General features: G+C 36.2%; 1 protein-coding gene across 2 annotated transcripts in view; it reads left to right on the forward strand.

Moving 5' to 3' along the window:
- FIG4 (FIG4 phosphoinositide 5-phosphatase) overlaps positions 1-23,360 on the forward strand; it is a 68,650-nt gene extending 45,290 nt beyond the window's left edge. Inside the window, exons 21-24 of one of the 2 annotated variants that reach the window (XM_065632301.1) lie at positions 2,981-3,063; positions 7,470-7,559; positions 20,674-20,847; positions 20,994-23,360. In XM_065632301.1, coding sequence (XP_065488373.1) covers positions 2,981-3,063; positions 7,470-7,559; positions 20,674-20,847; positions 20,994-21,024 — 378 coding nt within the window. In that variant the 3' untranslated portion in view covers positions 21,025-23,360. Of the gene's footprint in view, positions 1-2,980; positions 3,064-7,469; positions 7,560-20,673 lie in introns of both variants that reach the window. The other variant, XM_065632302.1, reaches the window with a different exon arrangement.
- The last annotated feature ends 265 nt before the right edge of the window (positions 23,361-23,625 follow it).

A 23,625-nucleotide genomic window follows, 5' to 3' on the forward strand; every position in this document is an offset into this window, starting at 1 on the left:
CTGAGCACCACCTCTTTCAATTACGAATCTGTTCCTTTTGAATTATGCTGCTTGCTCAGGTGGATGTAACTGTAAATTAATGTTCAATCTGGCTAAATTTTGGCCTGATTTATGTGAAGTTTTTTTAATTGCTCTTTCATAATTATATGGCTGACATTTTAAAGAAAGCAAATTAACTCCAAAAATGTGCATGATCATTTTGTCACATTAGTCCTATGCTGTTACTACCACTAAGGTTGAGGATAATGGCAGGATAATAGTGGAATTGGATACGCACCGTCATATGAAAAGAATGTGTGTTCTCAGTGTTGGGCTATTAATCTTTTTTTGCTAGCATAACTCCAATTCTGTTGGAATCCCTTGGGTGCTAATTTAATGAAAATATTCAATTGTATGAAGTATTATGGAAATATCTATTTTATTAATTCATCTAACATTTCTTCAAATCCTTTCCTGTAGATATCCATTTTGGGTACCACTGAAAATGTCTTAGCAAACCAATATGCTAATGGAGACTGTACGAATTTGGAAAATGCTTATGGTGTTTTGAGGGTTTTTGTTTGTTGTTTTTTAAGTCACAGCTAATTCACAGGGCTATAGTATTGTGTTTGTACACATTATCACTTTTTGAAGAAACTTCAGTATTTATGACCTTAGTCAGTGTAAAATACAGTACCTGATAGGCAACAGAGAATAAAACTGTGGTTTTTTCTGCTACAATTCAAATTTTCATTCCATTTAGTCTTTAGGGTTGTATGTTGTGAAATCATGGACTTTCAGCCTTCTGTACAAGACTGTCTTCTTCCTAACCTTAATGAAGCATTTTCATTAAAATAACTATGAAGTCATGTGGTATTAATTTTGGACAATTTGGATTAATTGTTATGCCAATGAAAGTGCATTTATTTCTGTTAAGGCAAGATATTTTATCTGAAAATTTTCCATTATCTCTAAATAATAGCATACCTGTTTTCCAGCAAGTCAGATTGCTTCTAAGAGTTAACAACAGGAATGCAACTTGAAATTTTATTCTTGATTCTTACCATTGCACAAGTTACCTCTCTTCAGTTTTTCCATCTGTGTGTTGAACACACTTCAACACTCAGAACTAAGATACGTTTTTTTGATTTTTAAGATGCTTAAATGAGAGATGCATGTAAGCACAAAATATGATTTAAGATACTATTGAATTTTAATGGCTTACATTTGGGTGAACTATTCTGATTCTTTTAGTAACGCACCTTTTCATGCATCAGATTTTAGTCATAATTTGTATTGGTAATTTGTGTCGTTGCTTATTAAAATTGCAGTGCTGAAAAGGATTACCTATTCAGTTATTTTGAATTGCTATGTTAGCAATTAACTTGGGTTATCATTAATGTCTGCCTGCCATTGTACATTTGTTTATTCTTTTCAAAAGTACAAAGCTTCTCTTAGATACATTTTTGAGGGCATGATGTTTATGGAAACTTTCTCCTCAGAAACCAAATGTAAAAACTAGCCATCTTAAAAACCGTGTTAGACACTAGGGTTTAACATGTTCATCAGCTGATCTTCATTTAGCTAGCCCATTACTAGGCTAAGCAGAGCATCAAATATAGGCTCCTCAAGAAATGTTTTGGAATTATTTTTCTGGCAATGGCAATTACTTGTCTTGACACATGTAGTTAAAAAGTTTAAAAAGAAGACGTAATGGAGGGTTTCAGAACTTGATGGCTAAAGTGAATAATGTAGCAAGAAACAAAGCAACTGTGACTGGAAAAGGTGATAATCTGACTAGTTGATTAAATAAGCATCTGTTTTCTTGAGTTGGTAAACTATATAAATGTTTCAGATACATTTTGTTCTCAAGTTAAGCTTAATTTAAAAAAGTTTTAATGAAGAATGCACTTAAAAGCCTAAGCTTACAAATATTCCATTTTATGTCTCTGTTAGCTAAACAGACAACTTTCTAGCACCTGAACCAGTGTCAGTCTGCACTTTGATGTTTTCCTGTTTGTGCAAATGGATCACATCTAGTATTGCTCAACAATTCTAGAAGTTTGGGTGAAAAATAGTAGCGTGGAGTATTTTGTGCGTAAAAGAGTTGATATTTGTAAGCTTATATTTTTAGGTGCATTCTTGAGTAAATATGGTTATTCCAGAATGACTGGATGTTTGGTGAGGGATTTGAATTTTGGTACATTTTACATCAGCACCTGTAGAGAAAAATTGTAATGTTATAGGGAGCAGGGAGGGGGAACCCGAACAGCTGGTTCCTTTCTATTCGCATCTCACAGAAATTAATAATAAAATGCTTTTATACTTCTGGTCAGGACGTTCTTTCCAAAGTTCTTCTTTGACTTTGGATCTTTTTGAACTAAAAGAAAACTATTTTTATAGTTGACTTACTTGCAGTCACCTGTGTCTTCTCAGTAAACCCCCTCAGTTTAACACTGAATCATTAGACATAGTGAAGTATTGCATGTGCATTGTCTCCTTGTTATAGTTGACTGACATGATTGTGTAACATATAAAATAAAAATAGTTTTGTTCAACCTGAAGTTTGTAATTATTTCAGAATTGACAGCAGAAAATGTGAAAGTAAATGTGGGAGCATGTTCTGAACGAATATGATTTATTCTATATTAAATTTAACCACAGAAGAGAGTTCAATACCCACATCATTACATGTCCTATAAATATAATTTATTCTCCTAATATGTTGTTTTATCTGACGTTATCTTTTGAGAATCCTTTCCTTTTACTGTGAAACAAATGTCTTGAGGAACATTTTTAATAAATTATTTTTATTTAAAAAACAAACACACACAACACATTCACAAGCTAAGACCACTGTGTATGTAAGAAACTTAGCTTGGTTTTGCCTGCACTTTTAAAATTCCTTTCAGGTGTAGAAATAATTCATTGTTTGAAAGCAAACTTTTCTTTGGATGTTGTTACTGTATCTTCAGTCTTAATCTTTCTTCTTATGTTCCAGAATGTAGTGCAATCAACAAAAGATGTGTATGGAGTCAATCTTTCAGATGTTCCTTCAGAAGATGATCTCACAATATACACTAGGTGAGATAAATTGCCAGTGGTAATCAGTAAAAGAAAACTGGAGCTTGTTAAATACAGCTTGTTAAAGTGCTGCCTTTGATTAAACATTTAAATTATAAATTTTAGAGATATTTGGAGATATATACATATATATATTCTGGTTTTAAAATCAAACTTTTTTCAGATGTCTGTGTCAGCTCTGATTTCAGTGGAATTTATGCAGATGTCTCTGAATGCAAAATTTGGAACTTAAATGAAAGATGCTTCAATAGAAATACCTGTCACTTAGCACAGTCCTAGAATTTAATAAGAAAATTCTGTATTGGGAGTGGTTTCATGGTTCTAAGCTGTATAGTCTGTGATTTTTGCATTTTGCAAATGTTGAATTACACAAATTCAAATCAGTCATAAATAAAATAGCCTCTTCTATAAAAACGCATACAAAACAACAGAAGTTGTGTTTATTCAACATGTCTTATTCATAGAGGTATGTATTAACTGCTACCTTTTATTCAAATTTAAGTAGTTGCATGACTTTTGATGTTCAAGGAAAATTATTTTTCTTAATAATATTCAGCCTTTTTCTTGAAAAATCTTGGACTTTTGAGCTTGAAATAAAAAACTGTGGATTTTATAGAGAGACCTTGAGACTATTACTAAATCTGGTATAGACTATGAGTGGAAAAGTTGTGTGAAGTGGTCAGAACAACTCACGCTGTAGAAGCATGGGTATCTGAGTGACAGATATTTGTACTGTAAGTTTCAAGAGAGGGACAGGTCGGTTTCGCCCTTGCCATTGTTGGAGTTTGACCAGATAACAATGTGCAAATGTATGTGATGTGTGAGGTTATGTGTTTGTGTGTATATGCTCAGCTCTAAGCGTAGTGTGTGTAATAATGTGCTCTTTCTTACACACTGCCTTTTGAACAGTGTCATGTCGCCACTTGTTCTTACTAAATGCTTTTGTGACTGCAAACCGTACATACAGGAAATGAGTAAGATACACCGTGGTGCAAGACAAAACACAGCTCGTTAGGTGGTCCAGCGGGTTCCCGCTCAATTCCTGCACGTTGTGGTAAGCTGTTAAAACATGAGGCAGCGTGCGGCACAGCCCCTGTGGGCTCTCCTCAGGAGCCCGGCGCTGCTCGTTTACTGGGAGCAGCTGGAGGCAAGAGCTCGTGGACAAGCATCCAGGTACCACCTCCCTCCCAGCTCCAACTACACAAGAACTACTGCTTTTATTCAAGGGGAGCTTGGACTTTTATCCAAGGCCGTTGTCACTGCTCCTGCAGGAGCCATGAGCTGCCAGCTCCCCAAAAGAGATCAGCAAATCAATAGGATGCTTCTCCAGCGGGAGGCAGTGACTCCAGTTGTGTCAGGAATGCTGTTTCTGAATTGCCATAACCCCATACAGAGTGCTGGCTATGTCTTGCCATTGTTAAAAAATGTGTACTTATGCTGTTGTTCTCAAGTTCTTTCCTCAATAGCACAGAATAACTCTGAAGCCAACAAGAAACTGATGAAAATCTTCTTTTTTCCTTAAATCAGAAATTAATTTGAACTTTCGAAATTTTTATCTCAAACCGAAACTAAACTAGAATAATTTCAGTTATAGATGAACCAGAACTGAACTAAAAAGTTACTTACTCAGCTCCCTGGAGAAGATTGTTTCCTGAACTGCCATCTTTTTCTTTGAAAATTAGACAGAATAACGGGAGTTCAATACTGGCGATCAGTTGGAGAAATTTAGATCCAAATTGAAGACCCTCTTAGTTCCTAAAGGCTTATAATGCTGTTGGTGAGAGAGCGATTGCTTATGCAAGACACCAGGAGTGCAAATCAATTGCATTAGCGTAATGAACCAATGTTTCAAACACCTGCTTAGAATGTAGAATTAAAGAAGTCTGAGAAAAGGATGTAAGAAAACTACACGTCACCTTAGAAAAACACTATGTGCATATTGAAGTGAATACTTGTGAGGCATGCATTGAAATGGGCTTGTGAGCATTTATTTTTATTTTCTAAGTGTAATAGCAGTGATTACCTTGTTACATTTGTGCCTTCTTCAATTTTTGAGGGAAGTTTTAGTTCACTGTGATATCTTCTCATTTGGTGATATGTGGTGATTAATCCTGACAGTTCATTAATCCTCTGAAAGCATTTTATCTTCTTTTTATTTAAAAGTATTTTTCTGTTAATTTTTCTTTAGGGGTAGCTACTTCTCTTACACTCTTTAGTTTTTTGAAATTTCCATTTCTACCTGTTTCCTACATGCTGAGTAATTTGGAGACTTAAAGATGGACACTTAAAGATGGTTGAGGAAGATGTTTCTTGTTATCTCTAAGATTTTTAACTTCACCTCTGCCACTAACTTCAGTTCTTTATTTTAACCAGTAGAAAATGGATGCCAATTTGACAATTACCCTTTGGTATACTGGGTTGTTATTGTTCTGCCCAGTGTGAGCTGGTGTCTGTTACAAGTCACTTTGTGCAGATGAGCAGCTCTGTATTAACCATACCCTGTATTAACCCCATTTTATCATTTTTCAGGCTGGAATAACATTCAGTCTATTGTTACAGTAGTACTGTAAACCATGTGGGCTTTGAATTTCCCTATTCCTATCCTTTTCAAGACAAACCCCCTTGCATGTATTTCATTTCCCTCAAGCAATGCAGGTTTTAAAAATATAACAATTACAATTCCTTACCTGTTTTAGCTAACAAGACATACTGCTATTTATGGTCTGATGTGCTGATTTATGTGGAAAGTATAGATTTTGCTGACATCCTTTATTACAATGTACATTGTTTGAGAATAGCAGCAATTGATTTCACAGTATGATTATAGTTCTCACTTCAAGTCTTTTTCTATTATCGTAATAAGGGAAGTGGAGATGTAAGATCCTGATTCTACTTGACTTTGTTGGACATGTTTTGTATTTTTTTCTTTATTAGCATGAGAGACTTGCAGATTTAAAGTACCTCAGGTTAAGTTACTTTACATCAACTGATCTATAGTAAGTATATATGCAAATGGAAAGTAATTTGAATCTGTTCAGCCCATTTTCACTGATGGCTGAGGTAACTTGCATTAATTCTCATCAAAATAGAAGTCACAGAAGCACAGATTGGTTGAGGTTGGAAGGGACAGGAGGTGCTTTTAAATAATTTGAGGATGGATACTGCAGATCAACTGTGCATGGTATCTTATTGCTGTCTGGTAACTTGCTTGTGTTAATTTTGGCCTTGTTTGTCTCAGAACAATGGATAATTTGGAGCAATCAGTAAAGATACTTACACCTTTAGTTTGCTTTTGTTTTTTATTTTTTTAAAGTTTGTTCCAATAGCAGTCTCCTGTGCTTAGAAGATCTTAATTATCTTTATTTCCACTTATAATTCTTTTATTAGAAATGTAAGTATTCCTTCAACATCCAAAGTGATATTGCATGTTTCTGAGGCTCTTGTTTCTACAGTGTAGAATCCAAATGGACCAGAAAGAAAAGCCACAATAAGTTGTTTAGGAATGAATCTTTCCTTTGTCTTCTGTACACTCTTCCATGCAGTTGCTTTTGCACTGTTTGTTGTCCTCTGTTAAAATGTAGTCAATATTTCTGAAATAGACCGAGACCATTTTTAAGCTAAATGGAAGCTAACTATGAAAAAACCCCTGCCACATCAGAAAACTGAAGTATTAACATCACAACGGATATTTACATCTGGTTTGAGTAGCACAGATGTGTTGGAGAGTGCACAAATTGAGTTCAAGTGTTAGATAACTGCATATGCACATACTTGAAACCTTCTGACTTTTCCTCTGAGACTGACTGAATAAGATTAGTGATTAACTGTTTTTTAAAAATTTTGCTCCCAATCCTTGCCAAGGAAAAAGCCATAACAGTATTTTGCATCTTGAGTGTCTTCCAGGAAATATTTGGAGGTGGGGTAATTATCCCAAAAGCTTGTGCTTAGAAATAAGTGAGCTGGACCAGGATTTCAGCCGAATAGACTAGATTGAATTTGGCTGAAGACTGACTTAAATCTGAAACTTGAGAGACTTTCTGTCTCCCTTGTTGATTTTTTTCCATAGGCTGTTAATCTGACTGAAAGCTTTGGAGAAGACAGGAGTTGACTGTAGTGGACTGCGTATTGCATAGGAGTGGAGGCCTGTTTCTATCCCATGGCATACTAGGTGACACCAATTAATAGGCAAATCTTTCTCAAGCTAAAAAGAGCTGCTGAGTTCTCACATGCACCCACTGCAAAGTTTTAGAATATCTGTCATACTCAAGAGGCAGAACACGATCAGTGACTTCTATAACATGACTTAGATACTCGCTTTTTGGGGTCATTTTCTTTCATTTGCTGAATTTTTGGGGAATAGTTCTTTTATGTCTTTGATTTATTCTCCTATCTACTGCTTTTCACAGGTTTGTTCAGCTGGGACAGAGTCAGCATAAACAAGACAAGAGCAGCCAGCAATTTTGCTCAAAACACCACTTGGATAGGGTTATAAATTTGTAAGTATTCTTTTTCTTTTTCCCTTTAGCCTATTTCTTTTTGCTTTTCTCATCAACCCCAAAAAATCATCAGGTAAATTTGATGTTGAATTGTGTAAGGTCATACTTCAGCTGCTTTTACTGCGTAAGGGGATTCAATGCATAGCATGAAGAATTGAGTTCCTGCTTCTCCCATGTAACTTTAAAGAAGTGTATGATTTTTTTGTGGTTCATTATTTCATTGGGGTTGTTTTGGGGGTTGGGATTTTTTGGGAGGGCATTGGTTGGTGTTGGTTTTGGTTTGGTCATTTTTGTTTTGGTTTGGGTTTTTTAGTATTTGTAGTGCCAAGATCATTGTATTCAAAATTCTTAGCAAGCATGAGTTATCACAACCTGAAGTGCTGAAGCTACTGAGTTTAAAAGGCAATTTCTTCTGCTGTGATTACTTTTGAAAGAGGTAGTTTGAAAGAGATTGGTTGACTTGCATATTCTTTGTATAAAAAGCATTTGAAGTTGCAAATTGGTCTTCAGTGAGCAGTTATCTGAATTTATTTCTTCTGAGGAGGCTACAAGTGCCTCGTATTTGTTTTAGTGGACATTTGAGGAGTTTTGAGAGGTCAAATGGAATATTTTTTTAATATAGTATATATTTTTTACATATTATGTGGTATGTGGCCAGATGCTGGAGAAAGTAGGGTAAAGTGTGAATTGATTGCTGCTTTGTTTTGTGCACTGGATGCCCATCTGTGTCACTGAAGTCAGAGGATCAATGGTCGCTTTAATCAGTATGCAGTGTTTTAACTGAAGAAAATAACATCTTGAATCTTGCACAGATGTTATTTTAACAATTAAAGTCTGCTATGTTTTCCTCAAAAGTATCTCCTTGGCTTTTTTTGGTTGTCTGCTTGTTGTTACACACTGGTTCTATGCTTTTGTCAGTGATACTTTGAGCCGAAGAGGCATTTTTTTAAAACAGCTCATTTGTTACAGCAGATAATTTTTGCAGCTTGTTCCAAACAGGTAAGTAGGTGATGGTAGGTTGTAAGGGAAGATAAGCTCTCAATGCTTCTCATCAATGAAACACTTCTTGAATACCTTAATTCCGAAAGATCAGTATGAGAGCCAAATTCAACAAAGCCAATTGTGGTGGGATGGTAGGAGGATTGCCCTCCAGGGATATCTGCCATGTGGAATAACTTCTGTGTATTCCATTGTGAATGGAATAACTTTCCATTAATATGAAAAATAACTCTACCATTCAAATTACAATAGGTGCACATATTTAATTCATATTGAAATAAGGAATTTAACTGTATGATTATAGATTGATTATTACTGCACAAGAATGGCCTCTAGTGGTACGCCAGATCATTTGGATCTTTTATTAGTACTAATATAGAAAGGTTCGTGATGATATCCAAATGTCATGCTATTATTGAAGCAGGTCTTAGAATTTAGATGATGAAGCCCTAACTCCCCAGTTGACATCTTCCTCTACTGTAGGCAGCTTCAAGTTTCACCAAGGCAGGTTTTTATTTGGGGTATGTGATCTTCTACCCAACAGCACGGCCACTCCGTAGGACTGTAAGATCTTTACTGCCATCCACTGATTTACAGAAGCCTCAGCTTTGTTTCCTGCGCTGCCTCTAGTCCATTCCGTCTGCGCTGGTGAAGTGAGGGATCCTCAAACATATCACTCACCCAAGTTGGGATAGACACTGGGGTGTCTCAGTGGGGCTGAGGGAGCAAGATAACATGAAACAAGTTTAATATTGTGTTTGAGACAATACTGCGTACTATCAGTGCTTAGTCATTTGGTACTGTATATGTTTAAAGTGATGATACCTCTGCGCATCGTTCATCATTAATAAGCTTACACTTTGTAGGTGAATGGGCCTATAATTTTGTAATAAAATATATCCGATGGGTGTTAAAATAGCAAATGAGGTTGGCGAACTGCAAAACTGTTTTTAAATATGAAGGAACAACCCTGAATGTTTTGAAGGGAAATGGTTATTAAGAAACTATTTTATGATAGGAATAGTTTTGCTATGAACAAAGGTGATTCCTTTTGTGTAATTGCAAAATCTCCGAGACAGTCCAGGAGATAATAGTTTCTTTCTTGCCCCCTTAGAGTAAATTATTCCCCAGGCTATGCTGCTGCATAATTAACATATTAAAGAGAGTCTATACACATAATTCTGGTGGGTTTTGGGTATTCACAGAATCACAGAATGTTTGGGGTTAGAAGAGACCTCTGGAGATGATCTAGTCCAACCCACGTGCTAAAGCAGGTTCACCTAGAGCAGATCTCACACATGTTCATTTTTCTCCTTTCCCAAGTGTAATTTCCATGTATTTCTGAATAGTGGAAGTGTAAAAGTCATAGAGCACACAAACTTGTGCCTTCTGTCCCTCCTGGTCTTGAAGTCATGGAGATTATCCTTCTCTGCCAGTTCTACCAAACATGCTCTTCTGTGGAGATCTGCAAGGAAACAGGGTATCTTATAGTCAGTATTTTTTTTTTCTGAGAGTATATCTTTACACAGCTTAAAAGTTTTCTTCAGGTTTTGTTCTGCAGCTTTTAAAAAACATAAATACTACTTGGGTAGGGTTTAAGGCATGTTGTTCAGTTCTGAAACAAGGAAGCTTTCTCTTACTGGGTTTGAATTGCTGCTCCGAATCTGGAATTTCCATGGAGAATACTAACTTTTTAGAGACAAAATCGCATGAACATGCTATACTTGAGATTAGGTCAAGAGAGAGGGTTTTCAGTAACAGCAGCTGAAGGCACATCTTGCACTTGTTGGACTGTGTGTTTCCTTGTTTCTCAAGGAGCACTTGAAGAAACTGAAAAATTATGGTAACTTGTATTAATTTGATGTTAGGTGCCTTTTAAATTGAAAAACATCTGGCAAATTTGATTCTCCAGTAGTTCCTTCTAGATACAAATGCAATTAAACCCCAATCCTTTTCACAGGAAAATGAAGCACTCAATCTAAAACTTTGGTTTCTCATCAGCAGTAAGATGTAGTTTAGGCTTGGATTAGTTGCCATCATTTCCACACTTTTCAGGGGTTTTTTAAATACACTTTTTTGATCTTAAATAAACCTACGACCTTAAATCTTTTGGCCATTTTTAGCTAATACACAAAGCTCTTATTTTTCTTATTTTTACAATGTCACTTCAGTGATATTTGTGAACTCCAGTATGCATTGTAGAAATACTGAAGAGAAGCTTCTGGCTTAAATTTAGAAACTGTAAGTGTATGTTAGAAGCGAAAAATGGATACTTGAACAGTGACTACAGTGATGCAGTGAAATAATACTGAAGAGGAGTGGAGGATGTGGAAGGTTATTGAAGTTTCTCTTTTTGTTCACAGAAACTGCATGAAGGAAAAAAAGGTTAGAATTTTAGTTAGAGGTAAACAGAGCTAAACAGAGCTGGACTGCTTTTAGCACAATCTATTATCATGTACGTGAAGAGAGACTGAGTACTGTAGTATAATTACTGTTGGCTGACATGGTGCACCTCTTCCTAGTTCCCTAGTACTCATTGCGGTGTCGTATGAATAATAGTGTTGAAAACTATACACTCAATCACTTTCCAAATGTACTTCTTACATTTATCTGGGAGCGTGAGATATTTGATTCCCTCCTGAACAGGGAATTGAGTGTTTTCATTCACTGCAGCACTTCTGGAGAAGAGTGTGGAAATGTTGTTAACACTCTTACAGTGAAGAGTAGCTGGTTGCATATGTTGGGGTACAAGCTGTCTGCAGTGCCTGTGCCCATTGTGACCTGTGCAGTATATAATAGCAATAATGCCTGTGCTCCAACCTTCATTCATCCACAGGGATCTACTCTCCTGTTCGGTTTTCAAGGCACTGGTGATGCTCAAGCAGGAGAACACTAGTGAGTGATATCCGCAGCGTGATCAAGAGCTATGTTCTCCTTAAATATTGGAAAAACATACCCTATCTTCAGAGATATATCATATAGTCTATGGTTTCAAAAGTTCCCCTGATATTAAATGTGTCATCTTTAATCTCTTTTTTTTTTTTTTTGGTAATCAAGACTACCTAGATTCTGTTTGTTATCCAAGTATTGATCAAATGTGACTCAAAATGAGTAGCAATTAACTGTCAATAAGTTAGCAGCTATGTACAAGTAGTGTATGGGCTTTTTTTACTGTTTGTTTCTGTGTATATGCACATTATACACATTATTTTCTCACCAAGATAAAAATAATGCAGCAAATTTCAGTGAACAGTGGAGTACTCTATATTTTCCATTTTTGTTAATTAAATGGTCTACTGGAGTATTTTTACAATACCACTTCAAAATAGGGCAGTATGTTTTCTAATTTTAATGAAATGTTTTACAACTGTAGTTACTTTTGAAAGCTGTTCCCTCAGTTTAGAGCAATTCTCTTGTTCATTCATACTTCCATATGGCATGTTACTCTGAGGTCTATTTCTTGGAGGATTAGATAAAAAATAGCTTTATATTTGCAAACATGGCATTACTACTCCTTTATAACTGTACTAACGAAAAGGATGATATTGAACTTGTCATCTTTCTGTGTATTCACATCCTAGGAGTTCTTAGGGGGATTCTGTATGTTGAAAGGCAGAAGTAAATGAATGAAGGATGTTTTAGAGTGTTGAGTATATTTATTTTTTACATTAAACCCGTGCAAAATATCTCAATAGTTTCTTGACACTGCTCTGGAAGCAGCGACTCAAAAGGGGTTCATAATTAGTCAAGAAGTGACTTTGGAAATTAGAAGTTATCCTGGATTCTTGAGCGTGTTGATGGTTCACAGTACAATGCTTTTTTGCATGCTCTCTGCTTCAAATATGCACCCCAACATGTCGTTTCACTTCAGAAAGTTAGATAAACTTAAACAAAAGAGTTTATTCACAAAATAGGGAATTGTTATGAATATTCATGGAAATATATGTGAAGAAATTGTTTATATTCTGTCTTCTGTTTACACTAAGCTTAAATCACAAAGGTCTCTTACCTAGTTGCATTCTTTTCCTGATAAGTTGGCAGTCAAGGTTTCCTTTTAAAAAAAGGAAAAAACCCAACATATTCTGCACTTCAATAGAGCACCTTCTTGCTAGACAACCCTTTGAGCAACCTTTAGTATTTAGCGAAGTTTATTATCCTTAGTCTTGTCTTTGAAATCTCCCAGAAGGGTCTGAATAGATGCTGTGTTTTTACCTACTATTCATTTTATTTCTTCAATTTCTTGGAAACAGGATAGCTGTGCCTCTTGATTAAAACAAGCACTGCTTCAGCTCTTTGGAGATGTGAATATCTGTGTTAAAGCGGGAGTCATCTGCTTGACTTCCCTCCTTAACTAAAAAGTCTTTGCCTCTGATGGATCAAATTCTTTCCGGTTTGGTGATTATTTGGATTCATTTTACTTCAAAATGTGCTGTGCTGGATCTCATATGCTCTAACAACTGTATATTAAGAAGTATATATGATCTAAACCTCTGTCTACATCTAGGTAAAGTATTCATCTTCCTTATTTAATTTGAATCTTTGATCTTTTTGACTTTTAAACAAAGAACTTCTGTGATTCTCCAGTATTTATTGCCTGTGAGAATTCTCTTGAAATTTACTGGTCAGGCTGTTCATAAATTACCTGGATTTTGTCTTGTCTGGCAATGAAAGATTGCCCTTCATTGGGATTCTAAATGGCTTTAGCACTGTCTATGTGCTCGTCTTGCAAAATGGCCAAAGCCGACTGCTACTGAGAGTATCTTCGTTTTACATTCTGGGGAAGTGGTTTTAAAGTCATTGTGGGCACTTTACCTGAATGTACTCAGTACTTCATGTTGGCTGGAAAAGACAAAAGCCTATCAGGAATCAACACCACATAAAAAGAATAATTTTTTTTTCATTTTGGGCCTGAGTGCTCTGTTCATGTTTAGTCACACATCTTTACTGGGAAGAGTGTGAGGAAAATCAATAGCATGATCAGAGTTGTAGGACTCTCCAGAAAAAACGTAAGGAAATAAGTAAGTCCATGTTGTGATGGTTTCTAAAATGCTCTGCTGAAGTTTGACAGGTGACACTGTTTGGGATTATGGTTTAAGTCACAGCATGACTGGATTTGATGGGAGAAGGCAATTCTGACAGCTTGTTGCCACCAAAAGGGAGAGGTCCTGCTCTTTCCCTCCTTCCTTATCACGTACTTTTTCACTGACTCGTGCAAGCTTTGCTCCTTGTTACAGCACTCCATAAATCCGTCCAGCTCATCAGTCTGCAGGAGGCAAATACAGCCAAAAAAAAAGGCAAATAGTTTTCTGGTAGATTAATGAGATTGTTTAGACTGGTGGAGGTCTCAGTTATCACTAGAGCTAGGGCAGAAGAGGCTGAGCCACAGAGTCAAACGCAGCAGAACTTTCTTACCTGGCTGGTGGTGAATTGTTAGATTGGCTCAGTCATCTTGCATAGCACCCTTAGGACAGATGGGGGAGCAGAGCATGAGCTTTTCTCAAGGATCTTGGGAAGGTGATTTGAACTCTTTGTGATTCAGATCCGCATGTTTGTAGGAAGAGTTATCTTTTTCCCATTCATCTATTCTGTCAATATTAAGGTCTGAGCTTTTCAGATGAAAAAGCTCATGTGCCTAGCATTTTTAGTACACTTGTCAACTGAGATGCTCAGTATTATTTTAACAATTAAACTGTTAGCATTTACCTGCCTCACACTGCTTTAGATCATAATTTTCATTTACTGATGTCTATTTCAAATTAAAAAACCCTCATTTTTAATACCTGAATGTTCCCACTTGATCTCTGGGTCCTCTGTATTTCCTCCCTGTCTACACTGAATCCTGAATAAAAATCTACATGGCAAATCTCATACCATCTATTGATGTAAAAAAAGCCTGCAACAGTGACAGAATGATATGTGAATTGTGATGAAATTTAGCCATTGCTTTTCAAAATCCAAGGACTTTTTTTTAACCTGAAAAAATACTCTGAGCTATAAAACAATATTTCAGTACAATTCTGACTTGACGGGGTACTTGTTGCTACTGCAACACACATAAAAATTTAGTTTGTCTGTATCTGCTGTCCACCTGGTTTAGTATTTCTGTACATCATATATTAAAAGAATAATGCAGTAGTCTCACAAGACTAGAAAAAAAAATTTTTATAACTGAACTTAGATTATTTTTTTAATGTGTCAAAACTATGTTCTGTTTTGTTATTAAATTTGCCTTTTTCCAAATTTTAAATAAATAACTATTGTGTCTTTTAGTACTGTGATCACAGTCAAAATGCTTCAGAATTTTGTGGCTTGAAGCTTTTATTTTATTTTATTTTGGGGTTAGTGGTTGGAGTTACTCACTTTCGCCTGTGAAGTCTCATTTTGATCCTAATGTCAGCAGTGCTGAAACCATATCCTCTAAAAATGTGACTATAACAAATCCCTGTGAAATATGACAGTAAGTTTAGTTATTTCTACATTGTATATTATGGTTTTCTTGAATCCAGGATTTTGTAGTATTAACAATCTCTAGCAAAAACCAGAGGGTACTAAAACTATGTGCCACCGTAGCCCATCTCCTCTTAGACTTTGTAATGAAAGTTCTCAGGAGCTCTTCTTCAACCTGTCATGTCTTGTCTGTGAACTGAGAGATTTCTATTAATCCGTTTAAGAAAACTGTCTTCCTCAAGTAATTATATTTGAAAAAAGTAAGTCTATGCTTTTCCTTTCCAAAAAGCAACACAATATTCCTCTTTCTTTTTTTTTCTTTTGTGTGTGTGTGTGAGAGAGTTCTTTTGATACTTATTTTGTCCGGTACCACCCGTAGGTTCCTTTGTGTGTTCAGTCTTTAAATTATGAATTAGTTTGTGGTCAGCATAAATCGCCTCTACTTAAAAGATTCATCCTTCCTCAGGGATCACCTTTCTGTATCAGATGTTCTGTCCTTCTCTCATATTCCTTCTCTCTGCACTGTAGAGAAGCTGCTTCTAATTTGGATTGTAAAATGCTCATTTAGATGTATACCTGTGTAAAGAGAATTGCCTTTCTCTAACCTTTGAAATTGTATGTGCCACTGGAGTTTCAGATGATTGCTCTGGGACTTGGCCGCAGTCCCGACTTTGCTGCTGGTCAGTTCTGTGAGATACAAGTTGCAGAATTATCAGACAGAGAAGGTTTCCTGGTTTTCAGTCCTCTCCACTCACAAAGAATGTGACTGAGACTTTGTTGTATGGAGGCGTTGGTGTGTAAGGAAGGAAGAGTCTGTTGAAGGCTCTTTCAAGAGCACGGCAAAGAATTTAAAGGGATGCTATTTATGGGAAGGAAAAACAAACAAACGAAACCCTACAACCCACAGAACAAAACCCCAAACAAACAAACAACAACTCTGGATTTGCCAGAGTTTTGTAGGTCAGATGTATTTGCATAGGATTCAAACAAGGCCACAAAGTACATTTTGTCTCGTTCTTTAGATGTACTTCCGAGACCTGAGGAGAACTAATCAATGTTGGAACACGTGTAGTGGCTTTCTGGTGGCTGCTGTGTTTCTGAGAGCTCAGCACATCGCCGTGCATTCTTCCCTCAAAGTATGGAACATCTCCGTTGTCACTGAAGATTTTAGCTGTATCTGCTTTTACTGTCGAGAGAATGACACTCTTGGTAAAACCGTAGCACCATGAAGCCTGTTCACAAGTGGGATGAAATGAAGGGTACTTTGCCTGTCAAGAGTGCTGTCCTTCATGAGATGGTGTTTACGTTCCTGTCTATGTCATTTTCATTGGGAGGCCGTAGAACTACAGTTCCCCCAGGGAGATCTGATAGCCAAGTCATAAATAATATGCTTTTCTTCATGGCTCTATTGTAAGATACTCAGTAGATGAGATTTTTACTTGAATAGTGTTAGAGAAGTGACTTAATTAAATGACTGGTTAATACAAGCACTCTACAAATAGTTACAGCTTAATACAGGGTTATTAATCAAAACTGGCATGCACGAACATGCAGTTCTTTCAATATATTTTTACCATGTTGAAGCGAGTAGGTGGAAAATTAAGATATAGTCACTAAATACCCAAAATGAAATACACTTTACTGCCCAGCTTCCATTGCGCATAAGGAAATGACTTTCGACTCATTAGTGCTTCAGAAATGTCATGTCTTTACAAATAAATCAGTAAATAGAGAAGGCGTCAAATTAGTCTTATGGCTTTGTTTTGGTTTTTTGCTTAACTACTGGCTTGCTAGTGGAGTAGATGGGATGGCTACATTTGAGTAAGTGACTTTGGTATTAGTGACATTGGTAAGTACGTACAGTGTGCTAAAGGCAGATACTTTGCTAGAGTCTCAGCTTGAATGCTTAAACTAGATAAATAAGTATCTGCAGAAGCTGAGGGTACTTTGAAAAGCTATCTGCTTTTTAGGCCTCTAGATATACAGGTAGATGGACTACTGTTTGGTACCAGTTTTTAAAACACCCACCTTAATGTGTAATAATAAACTAGAAGAATATGATAGTGATGATGAGAAGAAATTATCACTCTGTTGGAAAAAAAAAAAATAGAAAGAAAAGGTTAAGTATGATGGAATTTCCGCATTATTATTCATACGGTTTACCAGCAAAAAATAAAATAAAATGCTGATTTGGTGAGAACATAATAGGAGAGGTTAAACTCTTCCGAAAAGTTTCAACTCTTCTGAAATAGAAATTTTGTGTTGTTTAAGAAAAGCATAAAAATGGCAAGGGTTTGGAAATTTTATCCTGATCATACAGGCAGGTAACTTGCTTACATTTTTAGCATTTGCTTACATTCTACTGTAGGGCCACAGAATTCTAAGACTAAGAAACCTAAAGTGCAATTGTAATACAATCTAAAATGAGGAAAAATAAAAATATAATCTGTGCAGTAAGGCTTCACTTTTTGCAAACATTTTAGCTTTACTTTTTTTCTCTCATTCTAGAATAGCCATATACAGAGTGTTTCAAAAAGATGGACCCAATTTCACAGCAGTATACAGGGTGTTTCAAAAAGACGGACCCAAATTGAAATCAGTATATCTCACCAACCGCCCATAAATGAAACTCTTACCACTTGAAGGGGTGAGGTATAGAGTTCCAAATTATTACCACTAGATGTAAATTTTTGTGTAATTGCAACATATTGCCATTGTGAAAAATACTGCCTCAAAACTGGGTCCATCTTTTTGAAACACCCTGTATTTCTATGACGCAACCTAGCAAGTTCTGTTTACATCTTGCTAAAATGTAACTTGGTTTTAAGTATGTAGCCAAACTCTGTGGGTCACCAGTGATTTTATTGTCTCAAGTTCAATAGTACACCTGTATTTTATTAAAAGCATAAGTAATTGTATCATTACTGTCAAAGTATAAGCAACTGAATATATTGCTATGTAAAATGGAAAAATACAAATTTAAATATGAAATTGAAAAATGAGAATTTAACATGAGAACTTTTTTATTTTATATGATATATTCCCATTTTAGTGGAATATTTGACATACTATGTTACATGACACATTGCAGTTGTTTTATAAGACTAACAAGCCATCACATGATGAAACATCCAAAATCTGACATACTTTAATAAAATAAAAGGCTATAAAATAAGAGAGCAAGTTTTTTTGCCAGTTTTAATAGAGAACTTGGTTTAGAAACTGTCAAACATTGGTTTACACTAATAATACAACCAGAGGGCTATTACTGCATTTCATTTATAGAAGGGCTCTGCCATCATTTGAGTGTTCGAGTTCTTCAAAGCCATTATGCCTTGTTTTTTCCCTTTAAAAGAGGATATAATAAACACAAAGATAACTTCTTGTCTCTTGAAGAGCACCCAGATAGTGAGTCATGGACTGTGGCTTCTGTGGAATATGACAATGATGCTAATATCTGTGAATTTTCATTGCATTTGAGCTGATCAATGTTCACTTTTGGAAACAGTGAGCTTTGACGGGAAGTTGCTGCTGTCATTTCTTACCTGAGAAGTTTTGAGCCCAAAAATATGTGCGTATGCTAATACAATATTCAACAATTTAATTCTGACTGTTTTTCAGGTACTGGCACTGGCTACTATTGCAATATACTATTATGTAAAGTATTTTGAAAAGTTGTCTTCAGTAGCTAAAATAGTAGATGACAAATGAAAAGCTAGTTTAAAAAAAAATCTCGGGTATTAAACACAGTTTTTGTTCACTGCGTTATCAAAGAGGATGGAGCAGACCTTGGAACTCTGCATAAATGGCAAGGTGACAAGGTTGATCAGAAAATAACTAGTTTGTGTGGAGGAATTGAATACTCTTGGTTGTATGGTACTGATGTGGAGGAGTCAAACAGAGGATGGCGGTTCACCATTTTTCCCAATGTAAGAGTTATGAGCAACCAAGGCCCAGGGTAGGATAAGAAATGACAGGAATGTCACATTGTATGCAAGTCATGGAACTTATTGCCACAAGATTCTGTGTCAGATGCTAGAAAAAAGCAGTGAAAACCTATGGAAATGACTTTTCGTGAAACAATAGTCTGTTTTCAAATTTTGCCCGAGGTCGATCCTAAATCCTGGTTGCTCAAATGCAGGAGGATATAGTGGAAAAGGGATTGTTAAGTACCTGTTCTGTTTTAATAACCTGTCCTCAAAAATTGCTGCTAGCTCTTCCATGAGACACGCTAATTGGGTCCATGAAATTTGGGTTCAGGCTAGAAGTAAAGATCTAATTTAGAGAAGTGTTCAGTGTATGTGGTGGTAGGAAAGTGAGTCTTTGGAATTAAAATGTTTGTGTTGTACTGAATACTTGGGCAGCATTGTTTATATAGAGCATTTATAAAGCAGTAGTATTTTAGTAGCTAGCTAGAAAGTAAATTACTTTTTCCAGCTGAAATAGGAGGTAAACACGTATGAAACTGATGATTTAGAGAATTATTTAAAAAGTGTGTAATTTTTTTCATAACTGAGAAATAATTTATTTCTCCTGTTTAGCATGTATAGGTGCATTGCATCCACTGTTGTACATAATCATAGTTCTGTCAGATCATTTTTCCAGCTCTCTTATTATCTCGGTGATGTTTGCTGGTCTCATCCAAGTATTTAATTGTCTGTCTTGCATGGCAGAGCCCAAGAGTGGGCAGGGTTCTCCAAACATGGTTGTTCAAGCCCTGAATGAAGGGAAAAGATCACTTTGCTTGACCTGCTGGCTACGCAGTTTCAAAGAGTTGCAGCTAAAATTACCTTACGAGTGAGTCTGATTTACAATAGTGCTCAGAAAAGGTCTGACATACTCAGGTTCGTGTAAACTATGTGTTTTTCTCATAGGTAGGTATAAATATATAGGATTTAAAGACAGTGCTTATGGCACAAAGCTATTTAAAAAACATTTTCATAAAATATAAGCTGTCCCAGCGTACAGAGTATCATTGCTGGTAATAAGTTGTCTGTTTCCTGATAGTGAGATGGAAAATTCTTATCTGAGAAATCCTTTCTGTGTATTGGTTCAGAGTACGGGGTGTTTCAAAAAGTTGGAGCCATATGTTAGAATTACACAAAAATTTACAAACAGTTTAATGAGTTATCAATTTTAGTAACTCTTTTATAAATGCTTTATATTCCCTCCACCTGCCGTATCGACAACATCAAGACAATAGCTGATAGTTTGTGGTTGCAGAGATATAGTGATTTCAAATTGGGTCCATCTTTTTGAAACACCCTGTATAATCACTTGCTTGTTATAATTGCTACCAAGTTAATAGCTCACTAAAGTGTTTATTTTATCTGCTATAATGCATGGCACAGATCTGTCTCAGCTTGGGTATTTAGTCACCGTAGCAGATCAGAGGAAGGATAAAGAAATGAGGACAGAGTTGGAGGGAAGTGAGAAAGTATTCAGTGATTAGTTGCAGCTTACCTAATTACCCTACTTGGAGAGCTGGGTCTTACGAGGTCTGCAGTAGTGATAAAAATCTAGGTAAATGAATTCTGTAGTGGAAAGTAACCTTTTCATTGACCCTTATATATATTTCAAGGTAAAGAAGTATTCTTCTTTCTCTGTGGAAAAATTTTACCTAAAGTTCCAAATATTCTGCATGTTTGTTTGTTTGTTTGTTTTTCAGAATACCCATCTCCTCCTTTTCTCAAGACAGTATTTACGAAGTTCAGCCTCCAAGAGCTGATAGGAAATCAATAGAGATTTTCCACGTGCACATTCAGGCTGGAAGAGGAAATATGCAGCCCCTGGGAAAAGACGACTTCCTCATGTACAGAGAGTACATTCGAAACAGATACATGTAAATACAAGCTGGATTCTCCTGCCAAGTCTACTGTGCTGATAGGTCATTAAAAAATTTGGAAAGGAAATCTAGTTTTGTTATTTTGCAGTAATAAATTTATCTAACATTTTTATTTATTATGCTTTACTATTATATATTTACAGTATTGTGCTTTACAGGAAAAAAGTGATATAATGTCTACTCTTCAGCTGAAAGAGACACTGCATCTTAAGAGACTATGTTATAATCAGAGCGCCTACAGTCACTGAAGAGTGTGTAGCAATATATGGCAAAGAAAATATTGCATCTTTAGGTTTTTATGTTAATTTCTTGCATTGTTATGTTTGCTAGTAAAGCTGAAGTGATTCATAGATAAGAATCAGCAGAGAATACTTTTCTTCCTCTTTGTTCTGTGACAGCAAACAATCTTTTTACAGCAGAATGTTTTCTGATGTTTCTCAATATTTTTAGCAAACTGAGTGCTAGAATGACTGCTTGTCATTTGCTGCTTTCTTAAGCAAACGTGAAAAATACTAATGAACTTTGTAACCCTAATTTGTGTCAAAACTAACCTCACTGGTGCTAGTAGCTACAAAATGTGTGCCACGTTCAGGGTGGAAGGGGCTTGTGACAAATTATCATGGGCTTCTAGTAGGACACTGAGGTGAAGCACTGATTACGTCTGCAGATGGAGGAAGGCTCTGCACTTCACTGGGTTTAGACTTTAGAGGGCACAAAGCCATCCTGTCATTTTTCTGTATGACAAGCATTATCCTTTTTGCAGCATGCTCTTTCCATCCCTGTGCTTGTATTCCTGCGAGACGCTTTCAGGTTCGAGCCTTACAGCCTCCCAAGAAATCACTATCAGTCAGTGAGGTACAGAGCCTGGATCAGCTGGGGTGGTCATGCAAGAGGAAGCAGTACTTGGGTTAGGCAAGACTGAACATCATGCCCAGCACTAGGTTAGAAGTGGAGAGGCAGCAGGTAGCTAAAATAAGTTGTTTAATTTGAACTTGTAATTAAAACATTTCTTTTAAAAAAGCCTATTATTTGCGATTACAAGCTAAAATTCCGAACACTGCTTCCTAGCCCTTTGCCTTGAAGAATATAGACAGTATCAGCAGCATCCTTAGCAAGCCATGTTATTCTGCAAGCTGGTACAGACTATTTTTCAGGATTTTCTGGAATATCTGAATAACTGTTTTAGGGATGTGAGCCAACTGTGTGTACTAGACGTAGGCAACATGTTTGTGTTCATAGTAAATTGCTTGCAGGCAGCTCCTGCAGGTTCTTGGCTGCATGCTGCAAGCATATTCTAAATATGTTTGAATATTAAGTTGCACTTCCATCAGTAAATCAGTGAAAGAAAAGATACAGTGGGGAAAGGGAAAAGAGAGAAGTTTCTTGCAATAGAAGTCTGTGTGCTTCAGGAAATGGCTTGTACACAGTCAGTGAGAGAACATGGTACCTCAAGCTACTGGAAAGTTTTGATGTCCATACATTTTTGTTAGTTGATTGATATTGTTTTGAGAGAAACTAATGTATTTTAAGAGGTGCAAGAATGAAATGTCACTTTAGGTAATACTTCACTGCAACTGTCAACTTTTTTTTTTTCTGGGAAAAAACCTGTACTGAATTCTTTTGTCCAATATGAGAATTAATTTTAAGGAATAAATTCTTGCTTTGGAGAAATGTAGATCTGGAGTCCTTATCCTAATGAGGCAAATGCATGCTTTTCTTGCTGCACTTAAACTATTTCAAAGAATGTTTTCTAGCCTATCACAATCCTTGTATTTTTGTTGTTCATAGATACTGCTAATTCATAAAAGTTGTTCTTGGAAGTGTGCCACGTAATCACGGATAAGGCACAAGATGATGCGTTTTTTCCAACATCTGATGTTGCAAAATGCAGGAGCTATAATAGTTTTACAACTCTAAGAGAAAATATGTTCACACTTCAGCAATTCAAACAGTCCTCAAGAAAAAAGGATTAAAGGGGTTTGTTTTTACAAAGCCTTGAGAGATGAATGACATCTCAGTCCATTCTCTGTCCGGGCGGCTCCTTGAATCTTTTAGTAAGTGTAACTGCTGCTTGTAGAGGTTTAAGCCATGTGCTTCATATGCTTGGGTAATAATATTCAGGTGATAGCTTGTATGATCAGCCGTCAGTGTACTCCTAGCAGCTGCTAAGAATACTTCAGGGTGCTAATGTCAACTGTTTACTAGGTTTATTTAAAAAAAAAAATAAAACCATGCACAAACCAAGGCTCCCATCTTAACACTGCCTGAATGATAAGCTTTCAACAGTCTGAATAGATCTGCTGCCTAATACATGTAGAGTTAATTTAAAAAGAAAATACACTCATCACACATATAACAAGGTCATTTGTACAAAGGACTCCAGAGGTGCTGCCTCTGCATCTACTGACTTTATTCTGTTCTTGTGATAATAAGGTCCAGTTCTCAACCATGTTTGAAGTTGTGAATAGATGCATATATTTCCCTTTCAGAAGGTGAGGAAAAAGTGTGTAAAATAAGTATAAACACAAAGAGACTGGGCTGTGTTGGCTCTGAAGACTAACATGGAGCTCTTTTTGACTCTTAAGGGCTAATGATCATCTCTAATGTTCAACTATATGGACAAATAAAATATTTGAGAAACAGGTTGGTTTTCCTCCAAAATATATTTAGCTTGTTTCAGTGTGTTTGAAGGTTACGCTGTAAGACAGTGCCAAAGTGTCCCCCTGGAGAATAATGACTTTGGGTTCCTTTCTTGTGGAATCAGGAAGCACAGAG

Source organism: Caloenas nicobarica, chromosome 3, assembly GCF_036013445.1.
Source record: "Caloenas nicobarica isolate bCalNic1 chromosome 3, bCalNic1.hap1, whole genome shotgun sequence".
In the NCBI taxonomy this organism is placed as follows: domain Eukaryota; kingdom Metazoa; phylum Chordata; class Aves; order Columbiformes; family Columbidae; genus Caloenas; species Caloenas nicobarica.